Source organism: Loxodonta africana, chromosome 19, assembly GCF_030014295.1.
Source record: "Loxodonta africana isolate mLoxAfr1 chromosome 19, mLoxAfr1.hap2, whole genome shotgun sequence".
Lineage (NCBI taxonomy): Eukaryota > Metazoa > Chordata > Mammalia > Proboscidea > Elephantidae > Loxodonta > Loxodonta africana.
In genome coordinates, this window is record NC_087360.1 from 45,981,387 (window position 1) to 46,004,089 (window position 22,703).

Below are 22,703 nucleotides of genomic sequence, written 5' to 3' on the forward strand. Positions count from 1 at the left end.
GCTGTCCTCTGCCTGCAAGCCTCTACACTACTGTGTACTACCGACCCAGGAGTCAAGAAAGGGACACATTTACATCAGTCCTCACAGCACCAGAGTATGCACAAGAGCAGGTCCAGACCTTGCTGGTGTCCTCAGAGAACAGCCTGGCATGGCCCCAGCCTCAGAATGCTTTCAAAGGGAAGGATATCTCAGAGCCCCTCGGTGGCTTGCCTGACGCATGGCAACATGGAGGGTGCCTCCTCAGCCTGAGGACAGGGGGTTCCTGGTGTCCCAGGCCACCTCCCCTCCAACAGCCTCCTCAGTGCGGGCTGGGACCCAGCATGCAGAGCCCTCTTACCCGCATGCTGTGGCGCTTGAAGACATTGTGCCGGTGAAGAGGTGGGGTGTGCAGCGAGTTTACAGGAGATGGATACTCCATAGGGCTGGTGAGCGTAGGTGAGCTGGCACACAGACCCTCGGGTACCTATTCAGGAGAAGCAGAGAAGCACAAGGCACAGGGACAAGGCAAGGGGGTGGACAATTAGCTGCTACAAACACACGGACAAAGAAATGACATGCAAGCACTGTGGGGGTCACAGAGCTGTTCTGGGGATGGACTTGCTCTCCAGGAGCATGGCGTGGGTGTTTCATCGGCCTTATAGGGTTCCTGTGAGTCAGAATCAACTTGACAGCAATAGGCTTGGTTTTTTTGTTTTTTTTTTTTTAAATCTGAGAGACATGGTGGAGAAATGTACACAGCTCTGGGCTATAGTCAGCACAGGCATTGTCCCCTTTCATGCATCTAACCTTCCTTCCCATGATGCTCTGCATATACCAGGGACTCTATGTGTGCTACTGATATCCTTAGAAAATGTTTCCTTCCTCAAGACTCTTTGGAAAAGAGTCAAATTTCATAGTCATGTTACAAACTGACAGATATGATCAGCCTGTGTATGTGTATGTATACACACACACACATATTTATCTGTAGTTACATATATATGTGTGTGTGAGCATCTCTCTGTGTGTGTATATACATATATTTTAAATCACTGTTATAAAAACTACAAAAGGTTATGTTTCTTTTTAAGGCCATTTCTTCTATTTTCTGAATCCAGGTTTTTTTTTTACATGAAGAGGATTTATCTGCTAGGCCTTGGCTGGGCTTGTTTGGGCACTGGGGCACCTCCTTGAGGAGAAATACACGACCATGGGGTGACAGCTTTCTGCAAGGAGCACCAAACAAACAGTCATTGTTTCTATTGGTTGGGATGCTCCATTTCTGAGCAGCAGCTCTGAGCTGAGGAATGTAAGAGAAGAAAAGAGAGGAGCTTGGGCTCCCTATGATCTAGATGCAAGAGGGACACAGGACACAGATATTCTGTGACAGGGACATCCAGCCTTGGTATGATGGAGGGGGGAAGAAAGCTCAGATGGAACCCCTCTTCACTGGCCACCCAGATTCTGGGCCAGAGCCTCTGCATGGAACTCCAGAGAGCAACTCCAAGCTCTAGAGAAAATCAACTGTCCCCAGTTGCCTGGGATTCCTTCTCAGGGGCTCTGCTCAGGGCAGGGTCCCAGGGAGGCCTTGGACATGGAGAGTCAAGCTGCAGGCAGGCACATGAAGCAGCAGACACTGTGGACATTCTCTGAGGAGCTGATGGGTTAGGCTTAAGACAAGTCTTCTTAGACAAGGACAGCCTGGTATAATTTCATTTTTACTCTTGATCTTGGACACTCTGAGTTCAAATTCACCAGCAGGAAATTGCTGCTCTTCAAAGGCACAAGAATGGCATTTCAAGAATGACCTAGATGAAGAATGGACCAGAACTTTCCCATCCCTCCAGTTATATATGTACCTGGAATTGCAGTTTGGGAGCCAGAAGGTTGGTTTGTGGAGGGGGTCTGTACTTGGGCCGGCTGGGCTGCAGAGAAAAAACAGGTAAGTCTGTCCTCTGTGTGATGCTTTCCCTCCTCGAGTGAGAATAACTCATCAAGGGGAATATCAGGCTGGAGACAGGTCAAGGTTGTTCAGAATGAAGAAGAGATGAGGGACAAAGTTATTATTTAGATCACTGAAGTACCAATTCCATGCTGAGCAATGGGAATATACAAAAAAGCTAGCCTCTCTGCCTTCCTGGGATTAAGGGCCTCTGTATGTGTCTGTGAGTGTGTGTGTTACTACCTATACATTGAGCACCTGCCAAATAAGCAATCAAGAGCTATAGGCATTCAGAAGTAAGAGGTCACTGAGGGCTCAGGCACTCATGGAAACTTCAAGGAGGAGATGAAAATTGAGTTGGGCCCTGAGGGAAGGGTCAAAGCATGCTGAGTCATGGGGACAATGAGAAAAGGTCTTGGAGTAGACTAAGCATGGCCCTCAAAACCTAACCTCCTAATGGTGTTACAGCAAGGCACTGGCACCTGAGCCCAGAGGTGCCATGGAGGGCATGGAAACGGAGACTGGACGTAAGGGGTCCAAGGATACTCTTTGTTCATGTATCCTCAGGGGAAAATAATGTGTCCAGAAAAAAAATTTCAAGAAGAAAATGCTCCAGCCTCTCAAGGGAAACTTTTCCAGGACAATTCCCTGCCTCAGCTTTCTACAAGGTGTCTGCTGTCAGATTCCATCCAAACTGCCAGGGCAATGATGTGGCAGGGGCTGAGTTCCGTGCTGATGTTGGGGAAACATCTTGCTGATGCAATGAGAGGCAAGAGAATGGGCCAGAGAGGGGCCCGGCTCTGCTGTGACCCACAGGAATGAGGAGCCTAGAGCTTGGCTTACCTTGGGTGGGGGGTCCTGGAAGGCTGTGGGCTCCAAGATTTTGGGGGCTCGGTAGCGAGCATTTCTCTCCTGCTCTATAGCAATGTCCTTCTCCATCTGGTAAATGTCACTGCCAAGAAGTCAAATCAGTTAAGGAGAGAGAAACAAGGTCAAAGTCAGCTGTCCATCAGGGGAACATCTTTGCACCCCAATGAAGCCCAGAGAGGCCTGGATGATGGTTGCTGAAGTTCATTTCCATCTCCTCTGCAGAGTTGCCTGGGGAGACCTCTCTGTGACAGGCTGAGATATGGGATGATCACAGGAATAGATCCAGGGTGGGAAAATATCCTTGAGATCCAGTGGCAGCCCAAAGGGCCAGGGGAAGTCTGTTTCCAGCCCTATCTGCCCATGCCTCTTGCCGTCTTGTACCTGCTGTTGCCACCATTCCTGGACTAGATTTCTGGTGTCCCCAGCCTACTGCATGTCCAAGGCCTATATTCTACATCTCTTAGTTTTCATAACTGTCATACATATTACTTCCTTAAGAGTTTAAGATGTCCAAAGCTCTTTCCATCAACACCTCCCTGCTGCGTATTAATGGGGAAGGGCTGTGAATTTTCTCCCTAGTGCATGCTAACCGGAGGTTTCTTGCCTTAATCATCCAACCCAGTGGTTCTCAACTTGGGAATCCAGACCCCAGGGACTCTGGAATTATTGAGGGGGTCCATGAATGCATATGTTTATATGTGTACCAAATATTGTGTTTAGCCAAAATATTGTGTACTGCTGATATTTAACATTTGGTATTGATGTTTCAAATGTGTATGTATTAAACTATATCTAATTGAAAAAGAAAATTCACTGTAAAGTTTACTACATTTCTTCAGTCCATGGGTACTAAAGTATAATGATTGTTACATGGAGGGAGTCTCAAAATTTGGCATTGAAAGGGCCCTTCCTACTCTGAAAAGATAGGGAAACACTGATCTCATCCCGTCTTAACTCTAAAGGCAGGAATGTCAGGCCGTGGCATTCCACTGATAGAGGTCTCCTGGGGAAATCTGGAGCTTTGAGCATCCTCAAATCACACTAGAAAAGCTTCCTCCTAACCACCTGTGGTAGGGGGTGACAAAGTATCTCTGATTGGGCACACTTCACAGCCCAGAGGTGGACACCCTGCTGCCCCTCTTGAAAGTTTCCAAGGCCCCAGATGAAATAAGACACCCCACCCTCATTACCCCTGAGATTTCACACTCTCAAAATGCCTTCCAGATACTCTTCTTCTGGGACCCTTTGGGTTCTTGAATCTCCCTAATGAGAGCAAACAAATGAGCCTAGAATTGACTGGGCATATCAATGAAGGCACAGAGAGGCTGTTTAAGTTGGGGATTTTGCAGATTGTGTTGGAGGCCCTGCCCCTCCAAACTAATGTAGTGTCAAGTGTCATCCTCACTGCCCCCAGCCCAGGAACTCTCAGCACCTTCCCCTTGGGTCCCTGTGCCTCCCAAAGGCAATTTCCAGGGGCCATTTTCTTGACCTCAAAAAAAAAAAAAAATGTTGACGAGAAATGCTAGTGTTTGAATTTAATTACCTGATGAATGTCCTAAAGTCAGAGTCAGCAAACTAGGCCTAGGGCCCAAATGTGGCCTCTGCCTGTTTTTGTATGGCCTTGAAGCTAAAAATGTTTTTTTTTTTTTTTTTTTTTAACAATTTTAAATGGTTTGAGGGAAAAAAAAATTTTTTTGTGATATGTGAAAATTATATTAAATTTAAGTTTCAGTGCCCATAAATAAAACTTTTATTGGAAGACAGCCATGCTCATTCATTTACATATTGTCTGGCTAGTTATGTGCTACAACAGCAGAGTCGAGTAATTGCAACAGATATTGTACGGCCTGTAAAGCCCAAAATATCTATAATTTGGTTCCTTACAGGAAAATTTGGATTTGCTGAGTTTCACCCTAAAAGAAGCCAAAGGAAGCTAGACCCAAGGGAGAGCTGACAGCAGGCACACACCAAGAAAACTAGAGGACCCTGAACTCTGAAATTATCTCTGATCACACTTTCACCATTGATTTCATGGTACTCAGGGGATACCTTGGGCACCTGAAAATGATCATACGCTCAGCTCCCACCCTCCATTCAGAAAGGAGCGGTGACACCTAGGACACTGTCTTGATAACAAGTTAAGAATTTCTCCCTGGATAGTCAGCAACAGAAGAAGGAAATGGAATGTGTGGCTAACTGCCTCCACAAAAAAGTGCCTCCTTTGCCATGAGACCAGAAGAACTGGATGGTGCCCAGCTGCCATTACTGAATGTTTTGATCAAAGATTCTATAGCAGAATCTTGATCAAAAGGGGTAAAATGAGGAACAGAGTTTCAAATTCTCATAGAATCCAGACTTTCTGGCTCCATGGAGGTTGAATGAACCCCTGAAACTACTGCCCTGAGATAATCTTTAAACCTTAAACTGAAAATATCCCCTGAAGTCTTCTTAAAACCAAACAATAAAAAAAAAACAAAAACCAAACAATAGTTTAGCTTAATTAATAAAGAATGCCTGTCTTAAGCATTGTGCTTTTTTAAAGAACTATCTACATGAGATTGAATTGACAACAGTAACTCAAAAGGTTAGATAGGACTCTTAGGGGGCAGTGATTTATGTTAATGGTGGAGGAACAATTCGGAAAAGGAGGGTGACAATGGTTGCACAACTTGAAGAATGTAATCAATGTCACTGAACTGTATATGCAGAAATTGTTGAATTGGTGTATGTTCTGTTATGTGTATTTTCAATAACAACATAAAAAAAAAAATTACTCCCTTGCCTGCTAATTTGAAGGAAAGGCAAGAGAGTGCTTCTGAGAAAGCAGGTTGCATGCCCCAGTGCCAGCATCTGGAAGGTGTACTTCCAACTTATACAAAGAGCAGAGTAACTTCAATGAAAGTCTGGTTCAGTCTTTTGAGTAAAACCTAAAAAATATTTCCTGAGCACATCGTATGTGCAAGGCACTGTGTTCAGCATTGAGACGCGCCACCATGAGCAAGGCTTAACCAGGCTCACCTTTTCTCTGAGTTCGTATCTGACAGTAAACTTGGTTTTGACCTTTTGTTTCTGACAGCTACTGGTACCTCTGTGATATGTATCCAGCACTGTGCTTCTGTTGCAAGGTTTGGCTAATTCCGCTTGGATGCATGACTCAATGTTGGTCAGAAGGAAGGCCTGGGTTCAAATTGCAGCCCCATCCCTCCCTGCCTTGGGCAAGTCATAAATTTTTAACCTTATTCAAGAACACCTGCTGTATAGAGCTCTGGTGGGCCCCTGAGCATTTCTTATTTGGGGAAGTCTTTGGTAAGCCTCTAAAAGCTGTCTGATGAGCCTTGTTCCCACCTCAAAGGCCCTCTGCTGAAGCCCCTCCCTCCATACTCACCTGAGGCTACACACAAGCTCAGTGAAGCGAGGCCGGTCACTGGGGTCATAGTCCCAGCAGCGGGTCATGAGTGTGTAAAGGACAGGTGGGCAGAGGTCAGGTTTGGGCAGCCGGTCCCCTTTCTCCAGCACTTCAATGACATCCTTGTTTTCCAGCCAGAAGAAAGGCTGCTTCCCGAAGCTCAGGATCTCCCACATGCACACAGCTGAGGAGAAGGAGGAGAGGGCTCAGGGCCTGTGCTGGGGAGGACTGGTTCCCACAGAGACAAGGCCATCTTCCCCAGACTCTGATGTGACAATCAGCACTCCAACCCTGCCAGGAGGGACCACTTGCCTTCTTGCCTCCCACTCTAGCACCTCTGAGGTCTTACCCGCCATATGGTCCACCCGAGGACCAACACTTACATCTCTAAGTGAACTAAGGCCTCCCTCTCCAGAACCCTGTTATGGATTGATTGTGTTCCCCCAAAACATGTGTTGGAATCCTAACCGCTACATCTGTGGATGTAATCTCTTTTGGAAATAGGGTCTTTTTGTCTGGTTAATACAGCCATATTAGTGTGAGGTGTGTCCAAAACCTAATCACTCCTGAGTTATAAAAAGAGCAGATTTGACACAAAAGCACGAACATGGGGAGGGGGTAGACACTATCTGACTACGAGGCAAAGGAATCTAAAAGCCCAGGAACTCTAAGGATTGCTGGCCACTAGACCTGAAAGGAAAACCTGGTGGCGTAGTGGTTAAGAGCTCAGCTGCTAACCAAAAGGCCAGCAGTTCGAATCCACCAGGTGCTCCTTGGAAACTCTATGGGACAGTTCTAATCTCTCCTATAGGGTCGCATTAGTCAGAATCAACTTGATGGCAACAGGTTCAGTTTTTGGTTTAGAACCTGAAATCCCCCTCCCCCTAGAGCCACACTCTGAACTTAGACTTCTAGCCTCCAGGCTGTGAGAAAATAAATTTCTATTCTTTAAAGCCACCCACTTGTAGTGTTTCTGTGACAGCAGCACTAGGAAATTAAGACAACCCCATATCCAAGGAGCTATAAGAGTTCTGCAGCATCCAGAAGTGGCAGTCAAAGGCACATCTTTGGGACTACTGGTGCCTTCTCTAGGACAGCTGGAGGGTGGTGAAGCCTCTATGAGAAAACTGGGATTCAAAACCTCGCTCCGTCACTTGTTGCCTATGTTGTTATGGGCAAGCCCCTAACGCAGCTGAGCCTTAGTTTCCATGACTGTAAAATGGGAATAATAATGATAATTTTTTTCAGGTCTGCTTTTGCGAGGTCTAAATGATCATCCACATGGCTGCATGTTCTGTAGAGGGCTGACCATTGATTACCTGTTTTGTTGTCACCACTTCCTGAACCCCCTTCTCAAAGCAAACCTCAAAGATTTGTCTTTGTGTGTCCCCTCCAGATTGTCCCAGATTAGTCCTTGGTGCTGGCTAATGGAGTACACACTCATCACAAGAACTATTTCCAGGATTAACCAATGCTGCCCAAGGTCAACCCTTAGCTCATATCACACTCAACCCACCACTGGTCTCCCCCCTCTGGAACTTCTCAGAGGCCACAGCAAAAGAGAACTCTTGCAACACAATGGGAGAGAGGGCATCAAACCCCTGCCCCCATACCCTGTCAGGGACCCACTTAGCCTGGCCATGGAGGTGAGAATCTGACTCCATTTCTAGGCCCTCCAGAAACTCCACTCACCAAACATCCAGACGTCACTGGCTGTCGTGAAGCGGCGGAAGTTAATGGACTCAGGAGACATCCACTTGATGGGAAGACGAGTCACAGAAGCTTTGGGTGGCAAAGAGGTTGACAGGAGATATTTAGAGATGCAAAGACCCAGAAGGTATCCAGAGATACAGTCTATTCTCTGCAGTCCTTGGCTTGACCAATCAGAGCCTCCCCTCACCTTTATAATACTCCTCATCCTCAATGTACCGGGAAAGGCCAAAGTCTCCCAGCTTTACACACTCAGGCGAGGCCACCAGGATATTTCGGACAGCGATGTCCCTGGAAGAAGGATGAGAAGACAGGGTGAGGTACATCCATGGGAATAGGGATGCTTCACAGAGAGAGACATAGACAGATGGTCAGAGAGACAAAGGAGAAGAACATTGGCCTGCGACTAGGATTTCAGAGCAGAATCGGGCAGCTTCTGTTGGTGAGCGCTTTCCTCCCCACTGATGCCAGGACTATCCTGCTAAAGCATAGCTCAAGTCCACCCTGTGGCTGTGGAGCTGGTCCTTCCTCCACTCGCTTTGTTTCCTGTTGCCTGAAATGCAGGTTGTGTGCTCTCAGAGCACTGGAGTAAGTAGATGGATTCCTTTCAATTCAACAGCATTGAGCCTAGGCTGCCTCCTCCATACTTCCTGACATAGCATTCCAGGCACTTGGCCATCTCTTCCATCTCACCAGTTGACCTTTGTCTACCATGGTCCCTTCTCACATGTCCCTGACTCAAAGCCCGTTTGCTGCTCCCAGAACATGACTTGTCCACTTCCTCTGTGCTGTTGTTTATATGGTTCCCTCTGCAAGGATGCTGTCACCCTGCTGATTCGTTAAGGATGAACCTCTACAATTGCTACAAGTTTCCTGGCCGCAACCATTCTTTCCCTATTCTGCCTTTCCATTGTTGTTTTTAGTTTTTATTATTGCTATGAACAGCAGCAGCAAAAGCAGCAACACAGCTAACTATGATTATTAAGAAACCAGTTGCCTTTGAGTTGGTTCTGACTCATAGTGACCCCACGTGTGATTAGGCACAATTAAAAAAAAACAACCAGTTGCTGTAAGATCTATTCTGACAGCATTTTATTTTTTTGGTTTTTTTTTTTTTGTTTGTGCTTTAAGTAAAAGTTTACAATTCAAGTCAGTTTCTCATATAAAAACTTATACACACACTGTTATATGACCCTAGTTGCTCTCCCTATAATATGACAGCACACTCCCTTTTCCACCCTGTATTTCTTGTGTCCATCCAACCAGCTCCTGTCCCCTCTGCCCTCTCATCTCACCTCCAGACAGGAGCTGCCCACATAGTCTCATGTGTCTACCTGAGCTGAGAAGCACACTCCTCACCAGTATCATTTTATGTCTTATAGTCCAGCCTAATCTTTGTCGGAAGAGTTGGCTTCGGGAATGGTTTTAGTTTTGGGCTAAGAGAGTCTGGAGGCCATGACCTAGTCTCAGTCAGACCGTTAAGTCTAGTCTTTTCACTAGAATTTGAGGTCTGTACCCCATTTTTCTCCTGCTCCCTCAGGGATTCTCTGTTGTGTTCCCTGTCAGAGCAGTCATTCGTAGTAGCCAGGTACCATCTAGTTCTTCTGGTCTCAGGCTGATGGAGTCTCTGGCTTATGTGGCCCTTTCTCTGACAGCATTTTTAATGGCTGGTTTTTCAGAAGGAGATCACCAGGCCTTTCTTCCAAGGTACCTCTGGGTGGACTTGAACTTCCAACCTTTTGGTTAGTAGCCAAGAATGTTAACCGTTTGTTGCACCCAAGGACTTCAAATAGGCACAATGGCCAGGATCATATAAGTGCTTTCCATACCCTGAGTCATGACCTAGACCTTCAGAACCTCCTGGTATAGATAAGGAGACTGGGTCCCAAAAAGCTAAAGTAGCTTTGCCCAGTAGGCTCCTGGTGAACAAGGATTCAGCCCAGGTAGCCTGTGCTCTTAGTCCACCCAGAGGTAGCGTTCACTGACATGTTTCACCTGCGTTCCTCAACACTTCTCATAGGCAGGCTCCGTTCCTTAAAATTTATTTTTACTATTGAAAAGGTGGCTTAGAAACATGACAACTCTAAATAAACAAGCACAAAAAGGAAAAAAAAATGTATTATGTCATCATTTTTACCGTGTAACTACTTACGTTTTGCATTTTACACTCAAACAAGAATGTAGCCCCACAAGGAAAAGAAGTTTTGTCTGTGTTGGTCATGACTTTATCCAAAGCCTAGAACAGTGCCTGGCATAGAGTAGAAGTTCAGTAATATTTGTTGGACGCATGAATGAATTTTTATATCCTCCAACAATGTTTAGCATGGTACCACACACAAGGTCAGAGAACTGATGTCAATGCTGCTGGACTGAAAGGAATCTGCCCACTCACCCCAGTACTCTTAAAGCACCAACCTGTCTCCAGGAGATCATCGCCCCAGGCAAGAACCTCCTTTCAGGGAACTGGGAACAAAGCAAGGTGGGGAAGGGACCAGCTATAAGCCACAAGATGAATTAGCCCAGGGCACACTGGGGAAATAGGGCAGTGTCATCTGCTCAGGCTGGGAAGTGCCTAGGCCCTAGGATCTTCTTCTTGCTGCTCTTGCCCAGTCCCTTCTTCCTGGGCCCTGTGACTCCCAAGGTGTTCCTGTGGTAACCAGTGAAATGGATGAGCCAGGAGGGGGGCAAGCTCTAAGCCAGCTGAGAAACTAGTTCCTGGAACTCAAAGGGAAGGGGACTAGAATTTATTAGGGGACAATCAGACACCTAGGGCTTTGGATTTACTCTTAACAGTAGTCCTGCAAGGTACATACTGTTATTTTAACTTTTCAGGTGAGGCAGCAGGTTCATAGCAGTTGCTCCAAGTGGCTCTAAGTTGCCAAGATAGGCAGGGTCAAAGCCAGGATTCAATACTGGTCTCCACATTCAATACAGGTCTCAATGAATCCACAGCCCTGTTCATCCCAAACTTCTCAAGGATCAGATAAAGGGGCCTGGGCTTCCCGGCTGCCTGCCCTGCCCCACCCGTACCTGTGGACACAGTTGATGCTTTCCAGGTAGGCCATGGCCTTGCATATCTGCAGCGAGTACAGGACAAGGGTGAGCACCTTCAGGGAGTTCTTGTTTCTCTCCAGGTAGTGGCCCAGCTGTGGGAAGGAGGGGAGGTTCCATCAAGGCCTCTGACACGGCTTCTCCATGGAGCAGAAGCCAGACTGCAGGCAGCCACTGGCCCTTCCAGGCAGGGTCAAACCCAAAACCAGCAAGGCATTCCTGAAATTTCCTCTACAAATGCTCTCTTGTTTGTTCCAGCTGAACACAGAGGTAGAAAATGAGGCATTGGGGCTCCTCGCTCTAAATTCCTCACATCCCAGAGGCCCTACTCAACTGGAGGCCCAGTTTTCACCTTAGGGTTTGTCTTTCCCTCCTCTAGCTCACCTCTCCATAGGGATACAATTCCATGATGATCCAGATGGGCTCCTCCTCAATGATGCCGATCAGCTTCACGATGTGTGGGTGGTCGAGATTCTTCATGATCACTGGAATTGGGAGAAGAGGGATAGGCTGGGTCCATTCAAAGGTCCAATAGGAGGAACCTTGCTTTGCAGTCCCAACTGGGAGAAGAGGAAGTAAAAGTCTCCTCCTGACCTGAGGCCCAGAAGTGATCATTGCCCCTCCCCTTCCCAGATTTGAGGTCACCCTTCTATCTTGGAGGGTTTGCAGGCTCTGGGGGCCTGTCCAGCTCATTGGGCTATGTCCTTCCTCGAAAAGGCCTACCTGCCTCACTCATGAACTTCTCCTTGTTGTCCAGAGTGCAATCTTTCTTGCAGGTCTTTATAGCGACATTGATTTGCTCCCCCTTCTGCAACAAAAGTGTGTTCAAGGTCCCTTGGTCCACTTTATTGTGCAAATGAAAGTGCCCCTTCCTGGCATCACTGTGTTCTCTCCATAAGGATTTGTTGCCAGTCAAAGGAAGATGGAGGTGACCTTGGGAGCCCTCTGCTTCTCTTCACATCATAGCATGTTTTCCCTCCCTTTCTTCTTTTTCTCTCTTCTTCTCCCTTTTTCATTTTCTCTTCTCTACTCCCCCACTGCTTTCCTTCTAAATCAGGGTATGTTAGAACTGGAAAGGACTTTAGAGGTTAAATAAGTCAAGCCCCTCATTGTATGGATGAGGACCCTGAGCCTCAGAGGCGTTATGTGTCCTGCCCATAGCTAACGGGTGTGTTCTCCAGTCCAGACCACCAGATACATTGTTCAGGGCTCTTTCTCTCTTTTTATTCTTGTTTTTAAAAATTTTGCTGCCTTTTTCCTTCCCCCGCCCCCCACCCCCAGGACTGCTAGAAGCACAATTACAAAGGCAAACCTTGTATGGCCCCACTGGTGTGCTCAACACTAACTCCTGCCTCAGATTCTGCTCTTTGTTTTCTCAGAACAGTATTTCTATTTCTTCTCCCCTTGCATTCTTTCATAAAGACATCTTTCTCCTGGTTCTTCTCCTATTTTGCTATTTTTCTCGGTATTGCTATCCTTCTTGGAAATTACTCTTATTTCTACCATCTCCCTGGATATTTCATTAGTACTTTCAAGTGCCAAATAGATTCACCCTTTCACAGCTGCTGCCTGCAACTCTTATAATCTTCAAGCTCCTGCCTCACCCTATACCCAAACTGAAGAGGAGTGTCAGGGAAGAGTCTAGAACTCACATGGTTCTGGTAGACACCTTCGTATACCTCCCCAAAAAAGCCTTCGCCAAGAATGCGACCCAGAATCACATTTTCCCGGGTGACGCCATACTGTGGACCTGTGCGAATGGAGAAAACAGGAAGTCCCAGAGAGCCCAGAGGCCAGCCAGCATCTCAGGAAATCTGAGAGTTTGTAGCAGGGCTTCCAACCAATACATTCCAGTTTGAACCCCTGCTGAGAATTTGCATTTCCACCCCAGAGATACTGAACCAGAATCTACATTTTAACAAGATCCCCAGGTGATTCTTATGTATAACTTCCTCGGAACTTGTTAGACATGCAAATTCTCAGCAAGGGTTCAAACCAAAGGAACGAGTTCAAAGCCCAGGTTTGCAGGCCCTAACCCCATGCCTCCTGCCCAGGCTTTACCAGGCCCCCAACACAGCACCTCCACCAGGGTGCAAGGGCTGGGCTGAGAAAAGGGATCCAGAATATCCATTTCTTCAGACTCAGAGACCAGCTATCACCTCCTCTCAGAAAGTTGGGTTGCGTGTTCATGCTTTTAGAACTCCCACACAGCACCACAGGTATACAAAGTGTCAATCAATACAGAGAAAGGGTAATTATCATATCTTTCCAATAAAAGTGCCTCAGATTTGCCCCTTTCCAGGCCACATGGAGGGAAGGACAAAGGAAGGGAAGAAAGTTCCCTCTGTGGTGTCACCTGCCTCAATGTAGTGTCACTTCACAGGATTGGGGTCAACATGGTAGAGTCAAGGACCTACCTCCAGGCCTTCTCAAGGTCTCATCAGGGATCTCTGCATAGATGTCTGACTCTGGAATGACAGGAAGAGGCCCCATCCCATGAAAAAGAAGCCCTCAGCAGGCATCACCCAAGACTGAAGTGTGTGGCTCCCACCTTAAAGCAGTGGAACCAAGGCTGACACCACTGGAAGGGGGGAAAAGCCAGGCTCATCCCATTGTTTCCATCCCAGGTTTGAAAGCAGTCACGTGGTCTAGAGGTTAAGTACAGAATCTGCAGCCAGGGAACCTAGATTTGAGTCCCTGCTCTGTGACTTTGCATTTGTGTTATTTTAGAACAAGTTGGTTAACCTCTCTTAACCCCAGTTTCCCTTTCTGTGAAATGAATGTTTCTGGAGGGTGTTGTAAAGACTGAACAAAATAGCTATAAAGTGTTCAGTGCAGCATCTGCCACATAATTACTGTTCAGTAAGAAACAAAAACAAACCTATTACCATGGAGTCGATTCTGACTCATGGTGACCCCATGTGTTACAGAGTAGAACTGCTCCATACTGTTTTCTTGGCTTTAATCTTTATGGAAGCAGATTGCCAGGCTTTTCTTTTGCAACACCTTTGGGTGAATTTAAACCACCAAGCTTTAGGTTAGTAGTCAAGTGGAAACCGTTTGCACCACCCAGGAACCTTGTCTGCTCGGTACACATTAGCTATTATTTGAATGGCATTTTAAAGCCCTCGTCGAGAAGTTATGGGAGAAGGTTATTTTTCTGTAACTTTGAGGGAATCCTTGGAGATATCATGAGAGCAGGCAGAAGCAAGAAGAGCAGAAGAGCGGCTCTAGGCACCAGCCAAGGTTTGGCTTACCTATGCTGCAGCTTTCTGAGAAGTGAGATCGTCGATCCTCCAGGTTTCTGTAGGGCAAGACCAGAGGACAGAAGCCAAGTGGGCTCAGAGCCTGGCAACTGCTCCCCCTACTCTTCCTGCCTACAGGGCTGGCATGGCAACCCCACTGGAAGCATGGCTCCAGGCTGCCAGAAGGCAGGGCACAGGGGACGAGCAATCCCCTACTAAGATGACACCAAGTGGCATTAGGACAAAGGAATATCCTGCAAGTATTTACTGGAAGGGAAAAACTGCCACTTGTGAAAATGCTGGGGTTCCAGTGGTCTCCCTTGAGGCCTGGAAGCCAGAAACTATGGAGATGAAGGCTCCCTGTTTTCACTTCGTCATCCTGGGCAGACATAGGCTGGGCCCAAGGCTCTGTTCCTGCTTTTCCATTCTACTCACAGCACAGGGATCTGGGGCAGGCTGTTCCGCTTCTCACCATCTGGGGAGAGAGGAGAAGGAGGAAGAAGTTGGAGCAGGCAGACACAGGGGTCCTGAATGGACATCTGACCTCTTCTCTGCTCCTAGGACTCAACACAAGGGAATTCTCCCTCCCAGCCATTCTGTTCTCTCTTTGAGTCACAGTGCAAACATTTGGATACTCCTTGTACGAAAACTGCCACCTTCCACATGTTTCAGTCCAGAACCCTGCTCCCTGATTCCAACCCTAAAACAGAGGCAGAACCAGCTTGTTCTATCTAGCAATGGCTTTGATCTTCCTAGGTCTACAAACATCTCTTCTCCAAACGTCAGTGCCCATGCCACCTTTGACCAGCAAGGCCAGGGGACGATGGACAGGCTGGGGGCCTGTAACTGAGGACCCAAATGGGTCCACAGGGCACATCCAAGCAGGGCTGTGTGAGAACATCCGCATGCTTCCAAAGCCTCTTTTCTCACAATCAATGGCTTAGCTTCTCCTGCTCTGCTTCTGGAGACTTTGGCTCAGCTGTGCTGCCATCCAGTCTTCAGTCAATTTTCATTAGAGTGGAAACCCACCTTTCCTGGGGTGAACGATGAGAGAGCCTTTGTGCTCCCCCTGCAACCGGCAGTAACCATCGACAAGGTCAGCCATGTTCTCAGCTTCTGCCAGAGAGGAGGTTTTGATGGACAAGGACTGCAGAGAAGAGACCAGCCAAGGATGAGACCCCATAGCCTTGGCGAGAGTCTACCCACAGGGCTGGAGAAAAGACTGCACACTCAGAAGGAGCAGGACCCCTGCTACCCACACCTCTGCCGCCCTCCATCACACCTCTCCCAGGGCTCTGAGTGCATTCCCTATAGCCACCAGGGGGCAGTGCCAGTCATCCCTACTGAATGCCCTAAGGTCCATGAAGGCCAAAGTCAAGGCTGAATTATTTTGGTCTCCTCCATTGCTTAACACAGTGCCTTGTCTAGTAGATGCTCAATGTGTAACGGCAGGGAAGAGGGAGGGCGTGGGGAAGGGGACAGATGAATGAAAGGAGAGATAGACAATCTGTTTGTAGTCTGGGGTCTCCCTGATTCTTTTACCACAAAAAGCCCTGGTTCCCTGAGATCTTGATTCTTGAGTTGTTCACCCTTGCTTGGTCACCTTTACCTACCCTAAATATTGCCCCAACTTCCTTCCTGACATTTTTAAAATACATATAATAATTTATCATCAACCTGGCACCTTGTTTAAGAACTGGGTACCATTTTTTTTTAACAAGAACCCAGAAGCCAGGGAACTCTTGGCCTCCTGCCCACCCTGGCCAACATGACCTAAGAACTCCCAACCTGCATTTGCACCCACTTGTTTCCAGATGTCCAGAGATGCTCACCTGGGGGGCGCCTTCAATGCCCAGCTGCAGCACGGCCTGTCCCTCCTCCAGCGGGAGGCACCGGATGGACCTGACCTGCTTGAACTCAGCCAGGCAGGTGGGCTGTGGAAAATTGGCCCTTAGTTCCTCCTGGAGCAGGAGGACCCTTCTGACCACTGAGGGATTAGGCCATGCATATCCATCAGTGCAGGGGAACCCCAGGGAGGAACTGGGAGAGTCTCTCAGGGAGACAAAGTGAGAATCAAAGAACACTGTACTAAGGCTGGAAAGAATCATCTTATCCAAGCCCCTCACTTTGCAGAGGAGAAAATGAGATCTGGAGAGAGCCAGGACTTGCCCAAAGCTATATGCCAAGTTGGTGGCAGAGCCAAGACTGGACCTGGGCCCCCTGACAGCCAGCCCAGTGATCTTGCCATTGAAAGAGCAAGCCTTCTAACAAAGCCAGAGAACAAAGTTAGGATAGGGGCTTAGTACGGGGAAGTAAAGGACAATCTGTCCCATGCTGTTTCTACAGCTACTTTATACCAAGGGCATAGCCTTATGAGACCTTTCTGCTCTTGGCAATAGTGGTAGGGAGTACCAGTGGGGTGGACCAGGGTGTGAGGCAGCAGAAAGGGGAAGACCTCCCAGCCAGGCTCTAAAGGACCCCTCTGGCTGGATGGTGGCTGCTCCCCAGTCTCTTTCTACCTTTGCATCTTGACTTGTCAACTGGCGGATGCCTTTAGGTCCAATGACCAGGTCCACAGTAATATTCCATCCTTGCTGGAATAAAAGGAGAGAGGAGACTGTTTTCCCTGTACTGCTCATCCCATATTTCAGAAATCTCAGGGAAAAAAAGCTCACTGAACTAGACACATGCCACTGTCCCTTGGGCCCTCCAGTTTCTTCCACCCTAAACCCCTACCATACAGATTACCTCCCTCCCAACACACACTCAGAATATTGGGCCTCAGAGTTGGGGGGCCAATATTTCAGTTCCTGCCTTCAGGCAAGTTCCAGTTGCTGTTGACTCCGACTCATGATGACCTCATCTGTGTCAGAGTAGAACTGTGCTCCATAGGGTTTTCAATGGCTAGTTTTTTAGAAGTAGATCAGCTGATCTTTCTTCTGAGGAGCCTCTGGGTAGACTCAAACCTCCAGTCTTTCAGTTAGCAGCCAAGCGCACTAACCATCTCAGACAAGTAGATTAGCGGTAGTTCCATTTTAGGGCAGGCCAGTGAGGCTCTGCTGCTTAAGAATCGATAAGCAAGTGCGCGCCTTCCCACCCCGAGTTGGCCTTCTGGACCCCTTCCCTGAGAGGCCTGGAATTCGGGTCAAAAAAAAAAAAGAGGGCGTGTCATACAATGAGTTCACAGCGGTAGGTCTCCTGGTCGATGTTGGCAAAGCCTGCGAGGGTATTGAAGAACTTCATGATGCACTCCTCCTCCTTCAGCGACGCATACTGCTGGAACGTCTGCTGGATCATCTTCCGGAACTGTTTAGGCTGTTGTGAGGGAAGGGTGGCGGGCGGGGGAGATGCCATGGGTGAGTGAGGCCTAGCTCCTCAGAGCGATTCCTTCCCTTAAGATCCCCCTTGAATTTCAGTCTCAAGACTGTCCATTGCTGCAGGGCAACCCCCAGACCCTGTGCCTAGAAAGCAGCCTTAATATATTACCTAAATCACACTCCCATTGTCTCAAGGGAGGTTCAACAGAAGCCTGTGAGGGAGAGCAATTCCATGTGTGTCAGAGTAGAACTCTGCTTCATAAGGTTTTCAATGGTTGATTTTTTTCAGAAGTAGATTACCAGGCCTAAAGGCAAGTTCCACCAACTTTTTGGTTAGCAGCCAAGTATGTTAACCATTTGTACCACCCAGTGACGCCATGAGGGTGGCAGGAGAGGTATTATCTCCACTGCCCAAGCCACAGAGCTAATAAGCCTCAGATCTGGAACTAGAGCCCAGGCATCCTGGTTCCCAGAATTTAGTTATCCCATCTCCAGGTGGCCTAAGGTAGCAGATGCCCTGGTTTCTTAGAGTACCCTGAGGCCTGGGAACCAGCACAATGGGGGTCTGCCTGGGCCTCTCCCCCACCAGTTCTACCCACCTTTAAGTTCTCCTGCATCTGCCTTGGGAAAAATAGGTCCAGCCCCACTTCCTTCCTAAAAGACAGAGCAAAAAAGTAGCATTGGACTCCCCCTCAGTCCCAGTCCAGGACTTCTGTCCAGTCAGAGGATGATGAGGGAGCTTGGAGACTGGGGAGGCAGTGTCTGCCTGGCTCTGGTTTGCAGACGAGTGGAGGAGGGTGAACAGTAAAAGGAGGACAGGAGAGGAAGAAGAGGCAGGGGCCCTTCCCATACTTACTCCAGGAGCTCAAAGTTGGACTTTTTATCAAGTGCATTGTGGGGCATATCCTTGAAGAATCGCCTGGAGAGATAGAGAGAGAAGTTCTGGAGAGGCAGACTGATAGCTGGAGAATGAGGCCAGCATAGCCACATCACCCAAGTGCCTATACGTTGGCCTAGAAGCCCCTCCCCCAGATGTGGGGAACCACTTTGAGGGAGACAGGAGAATTATAAAATTTGATTCTTAGAAAACCATGAGGAAGATGAAAGCCCATGAATTTCACTCCTAGAAAAGACTCCAGCCCTGTGCTTTGGAAGATCCAGCACTACAATGGCACGTTGTGCAGAGGAAGGAGATGGTGGCTCTCTCTGTGGCCCCTAAAACAAAAGACCTAGGACAGCTGACACGTAAGCTACCAGCCTATGAATAATCCGCCTCTACCTTCAGGTCTGGTTCTCTTTGTGATCTCTTTTTCCTTTATTTGTTGTCTCTGAAATAGTATGTGTGTGTGATTGTGTACTCATTTAAATGATTATTAAATGTAGTACATGTGAAAACTTTAGAGATTAAAGAACAGGATGAAGAAGAAAATAAAAATAATCCATAAGCTTTACCACCAGAGGTGACGTCTACTAATATCTTATACATATTCTTTAAGTCCTATTTCCCTTAAAAATGTATGCTTTGGGGAGTATTCTTATGTATTATTTATTTATAGCGATTGCGGTTTAAGTTGAGACCAAACAGCTAATGTCCTGGATGCTCCAGCCTCTCTTCCTGGCCTGGGTCACAATTTCTCATGCTGACTGTTGCAGTCACTGTTCCCTCCTGATCAGACGGTAACCCTGTGTTCCTTTAACCCAGGTGTCCTTTTACATATCTGTGAACAGTATTATACTACCAATACTATAAGCAGACAGAGGTAAGAAATTTATGATTCAAAAGCAATGAATTTAGACAATTAACTGTGTTTAGAAAATAGGAGGTCAGATCCACACCTCACACTTTATTTGAAAATACCTACTGTAGATGGATTAAAGGAATAAATGTAAACAATGAAACCATTTTAAAATTAGAAGAAAACCCAGAGAAATATATCCAAATCATGGGACTGAGAAGAATATCTAATGCACAAAATCATAGAAAAAATCCCCAATAGAAATTCAAAACATATAATGTCATATAAACTAAAATTTTTTAATAAATGGGATTTTTTAATATACTGTCATTTAAGATAATAAAAAAATAATAAAAAAAGGTATCATTTAATAAATATGGTCTCAATTTTAGGAAAAAAAAATGCATTTGTCTTAGTCATCTAGTGTTGCTATAACAGAAATACCACAAGTGGATGGCTTTACCAAACAGAAGTTTATTCTCCCACAGCCTAATAGGCTAGAAATTCAAATTCAGGGCATCAGCTTCAGGGAAAGGCTTTCTCTGTCAGCTCTGGAGAAGATCCTTGTCATCAATTTTTCCGTGTACTAAGAGCTTCTCCATGCAGGAACCAAAGGACGTGCTCTGCTCTCACTACTGCTTTCTTGGTGGTATGAGGTCCCCAACTCTCTGCTCACTTTTCTTTCCTTTTAGCTCTTGTAAAATAAAAGGTGGTGTGGGCCACAACCCAGGGAAACTCCCTTTACATTGGATCAGGGATGTGATCCAAGTAAGGGTGTTATATCCCACCCTAATCCTCTTTAACCTAATCTAATTTTGCCCTTTTAACCAAAGACAGAGATTAGGGTTTACAACACATATTGTTGTTGTTAAGGGCCGTCTGTTGAGTTGGTTCTGACTCGTAGAAACTCTATGTACCATAGAATAAAACACTGCCCAATCCTGTGGCATCATTAACAATTGTTGCTATGCTCGAGCCATTGTTGCAGCCACTGCGTCAATCCATCTTGTTGAGGGTCTTCCTCTTTTCCACCGACCCTGTACTTTACCAAGCATGATGTCCTTCTCCAGGGACTGATCCCTCCTGACAACATGTCTAAAGTATGTGGGACACAGTCTCAACATCCTTGCTTCTAAGGAACATTCTGGTTGTACTTCTTCCAAGACAGATCTCTTCGTTCTTTTGGCAGTCCATGGTATATTCAATATTCTTTGTCAACACCACAATTCAAAGGCATCAATTCGTCTTTGGTCTTCCTTATTCATTGTCCAGCTTTCACATGCACACGATGTGACTGAAAATACCATGGCTTGGGTCAGGCACACCTTATTCTTCAAGGTGACATCTTTGCTTTTCAACACTTTAAAGAGGTCCTTTGCACCAGATTTGCCCAAGGCAATGCATCTTTTGATTTCTTGACTGCTACTTTCATGGGTCTTGATTGTGGATCCAAGTAAAATGAAATCCTTGACAACTCCAATCTTTTTTCCATTTATCATGATGTAGCTTGTTGGTTCAGTTGTGACGATTTTTTGTTTTCTTTTTGTTGAGGTGTAATCCATACTGAAGGCTGTGGTCTTTGATCTTCATCCATAAGCACTTCAGGTCTTCTTCACTTTCAGCAAGCAAGGTTGTATCATCTGCATAACGCAGGTTGTTAATGAGTCTTCCTCCAATCCCGATGCCCCATTCTTCTTCATATATTCCAACTTCTCAGATTATTTGCTCAGCATACAGATTGAATAGGTATGGTGAAAGGATACAACCCTGACACACACCTTTCCTGATTTTAAACCAATCAGTATCCCCTTGTTCTGTCCGAACAACTGCCTCTTGATCTGTGCACAGGCTCCTAATGAGCACAATTAAGTGCTCTGGAATTCCCATTCCTCACAATGTTATCCATAATTTGTTATGATCCACACAGTCGAATGCCTTTGCATAGTCAATAAAACACAGGTAAGCATCCTTCTGGTATTCTCTGTTTTCAGCCAGAATCCATCTGACATCAGCAGCGATAGCCCTGGCTCCACGTCCTCTTCTGAATCCAGCCTGAATTTCTGGGAGTTCCCTGTTGATATACTGCTGCAGCCACTTTTGAATAATCTTCAGCAAAATTTTGCTTGCATGTGACATTAATGATATTGTTCAATAATTTCCACATTCAGTTGGATCACCTTTCTTGGAAATAGGCATAAATATGGATCTCTTCCAGTCGGTTGGCCAGGTAGCTGTCTTCCAAATTTCTTGGCATAGATGTGTGAGCACTTCCAGCACTGCATCGTTTGTCGAAACATCTCATTTGATATTCTGTTAATTCCTGGAGCCTAGTTTTTTAACAGTGCCTTCAATGCAGCTTGGACTTCTTCCTTCAGTACCATTGGTTCCTGATCATATGCTACCTCTTGAAATGGTTGAATGTCGGCTAATTCTTTTTAGTATAATGCCTCCACGTATTCCTTCCATCTTCTTTTGATGCTTCCTGCATCGTTTAATATTTTCCCCATAGAATCCTTCACTATTGCAACTCGAGGCTTGAATTTTTACTTCAGTTCTTTCAACTTGAGAAATGCCGAGTGTGTTCTTCTGTTTTGGCTTTCTATCTCCAGCTACTTGTACATGTCATTATAATACTTTGTCTTCTTGAGCTGCCCTTTAAAGTCTTCTGTTCAGTTCTTTTACTTCATCATTTCTTCCTTTTTCTTTAGCTGCTCAACATTTGAGAGCAAGTTTTAGAGTCTCCTTGGACATCCATCTTGGTCTTTTCTTTCTTTTCGGTCTTTTCAATGACCTCTTGCTTTCTTCATGTATGATGTCCTTGATGTCATTCCATAACTTGTCTGGTCCTCGGTCATTAGTGTTCAATACATCAAATCTATTCCTGAGATGGTCTTTAAATTTAAAACTCAAGGTCATATTTTGGCTCTCATGAACTTACTCTGATCATCTTCAGTTTCAACTTGAACTTGCCTATGAGCAACTGATGATCTGTTCCACAGTCAGCCCCTGGCCTTGTTCTGACTGATGATATTGAGCTTTTCCATTGTCTCGTTCCACGGAGGTAGTCGATTTGATTCCTGTGTATTCCATCGGGTGAACTCCATGTGGATAGTCACCGTTTATGTTCGTAAAAAAAGGTATTTGCAATGAAGAAGTCACTGGTCTTGCAAAATTCTATCATTCGATCTCCAGCATTGTTTCTGTCACCAAGGCCATATTTTCCAACTACTGATCCTTCTTCTTTGTTTCCAACTTTCTCATTCCAATCACTAGTAATTTATCAATGCATCCTGATTGCATGTTTGATCAATTTCAGACTGCAGCAGCTGATAAAAATCTTCAATTTCTTCATCTTTGGCCTTAGTGGCTGATGCGTAAATTTGAAAAATAGTTGTATTAACTGGTCTTCCTTGTAGGTGTATGGATATTATCTGACAGCATTGTACT

At 46.2% G+C, this 22,703-nt stretch overlaps 1 protein-coding gene across 6 annotated transcripts in view; it reads right to left on the minus strand.

The window, feature by feature from the left end:
* The window catches only part of PTK2B (protein tyrosine kinase 2 beta), a 165,409-nt gene that overhangs the window by 22,433 nt on the left and 120,273 nt on the right, over window positions 1–22,703 (minus strand). For 4 of the 6 annotated variants that reach the window (XM_064272658.1, XM_003412460.4, XM_023550988.2 and 1 more), the window contains exons 6-24: window positions 18,377–18,439; window positions 18,120–18,174; window positions 17,378–17,518; window positions 16,723–16,797; window positions 16,036–16,137; window positions 15,233–15,350; window positions 14,639–14,678; window positions 14,216–14,262; window positions 13,376–13,426; window positions 12,611–12,708; window positions 11,682–11,766; window positions 11,343–11,443; window positions 10,938–11,053; window positions 8,098–8,198; window positions 7,890–7,979; window positions 6,177–6,381; window positions 2,765–2,873; window positions 1,839–1,904; window positions 338–463 (exon numbers count right to left, since the gene is read on the minus strand). In XM_064272658.1, the coding sequence (XP_064128728.1) occupies window positions 338–463; window positions 1,839–1,904; window positions 2,765–2,873; window positions 6,177–6,381; window positions 7,890–7,979; window positions 8,098–8,198; window positions 10,938–11,053; window positions 11,343–11,443; window positions 11,682–11,766; window positions 12,611–12,708; window positions 13,376–13,426; window positions 14,216–14,262; window positions 14,639–14,678; window positions 15,233–15,350; window positions 16,036–16,137; window positions 16,723–16,797; window positions 17,378–17,518; window positions 18,120–18,174; window positions 18,377–18,439 (1,789 nt within the window). The remainder of the gene's footprint in view (window positions 1–337; window positions 464–1,838; window positions 1,905–2,764; window positions 2,874–6,176; window positions 6,382–7,889; window positions 7,980–8,097; window positions 8,199–10,937; window positions 11,054–11,342; window positions 11,444–11,681; window positions 11,767–12,610; window positions 12,709–13,375; window positions 13,427–14,215; window positions 14,263–14,638; window positions 14,679–15,232; window positions 15,351–16,035; window positions 16,138–16,722; window positions 16,798–17,377; window positions 17,519–18,119; window positions 18,175–18,376; window positions 18,440–22,703) is intronic. The other 2 variants (XM_003412461.4, XM_064272659.1) reach the window with 2 other exon arrangements.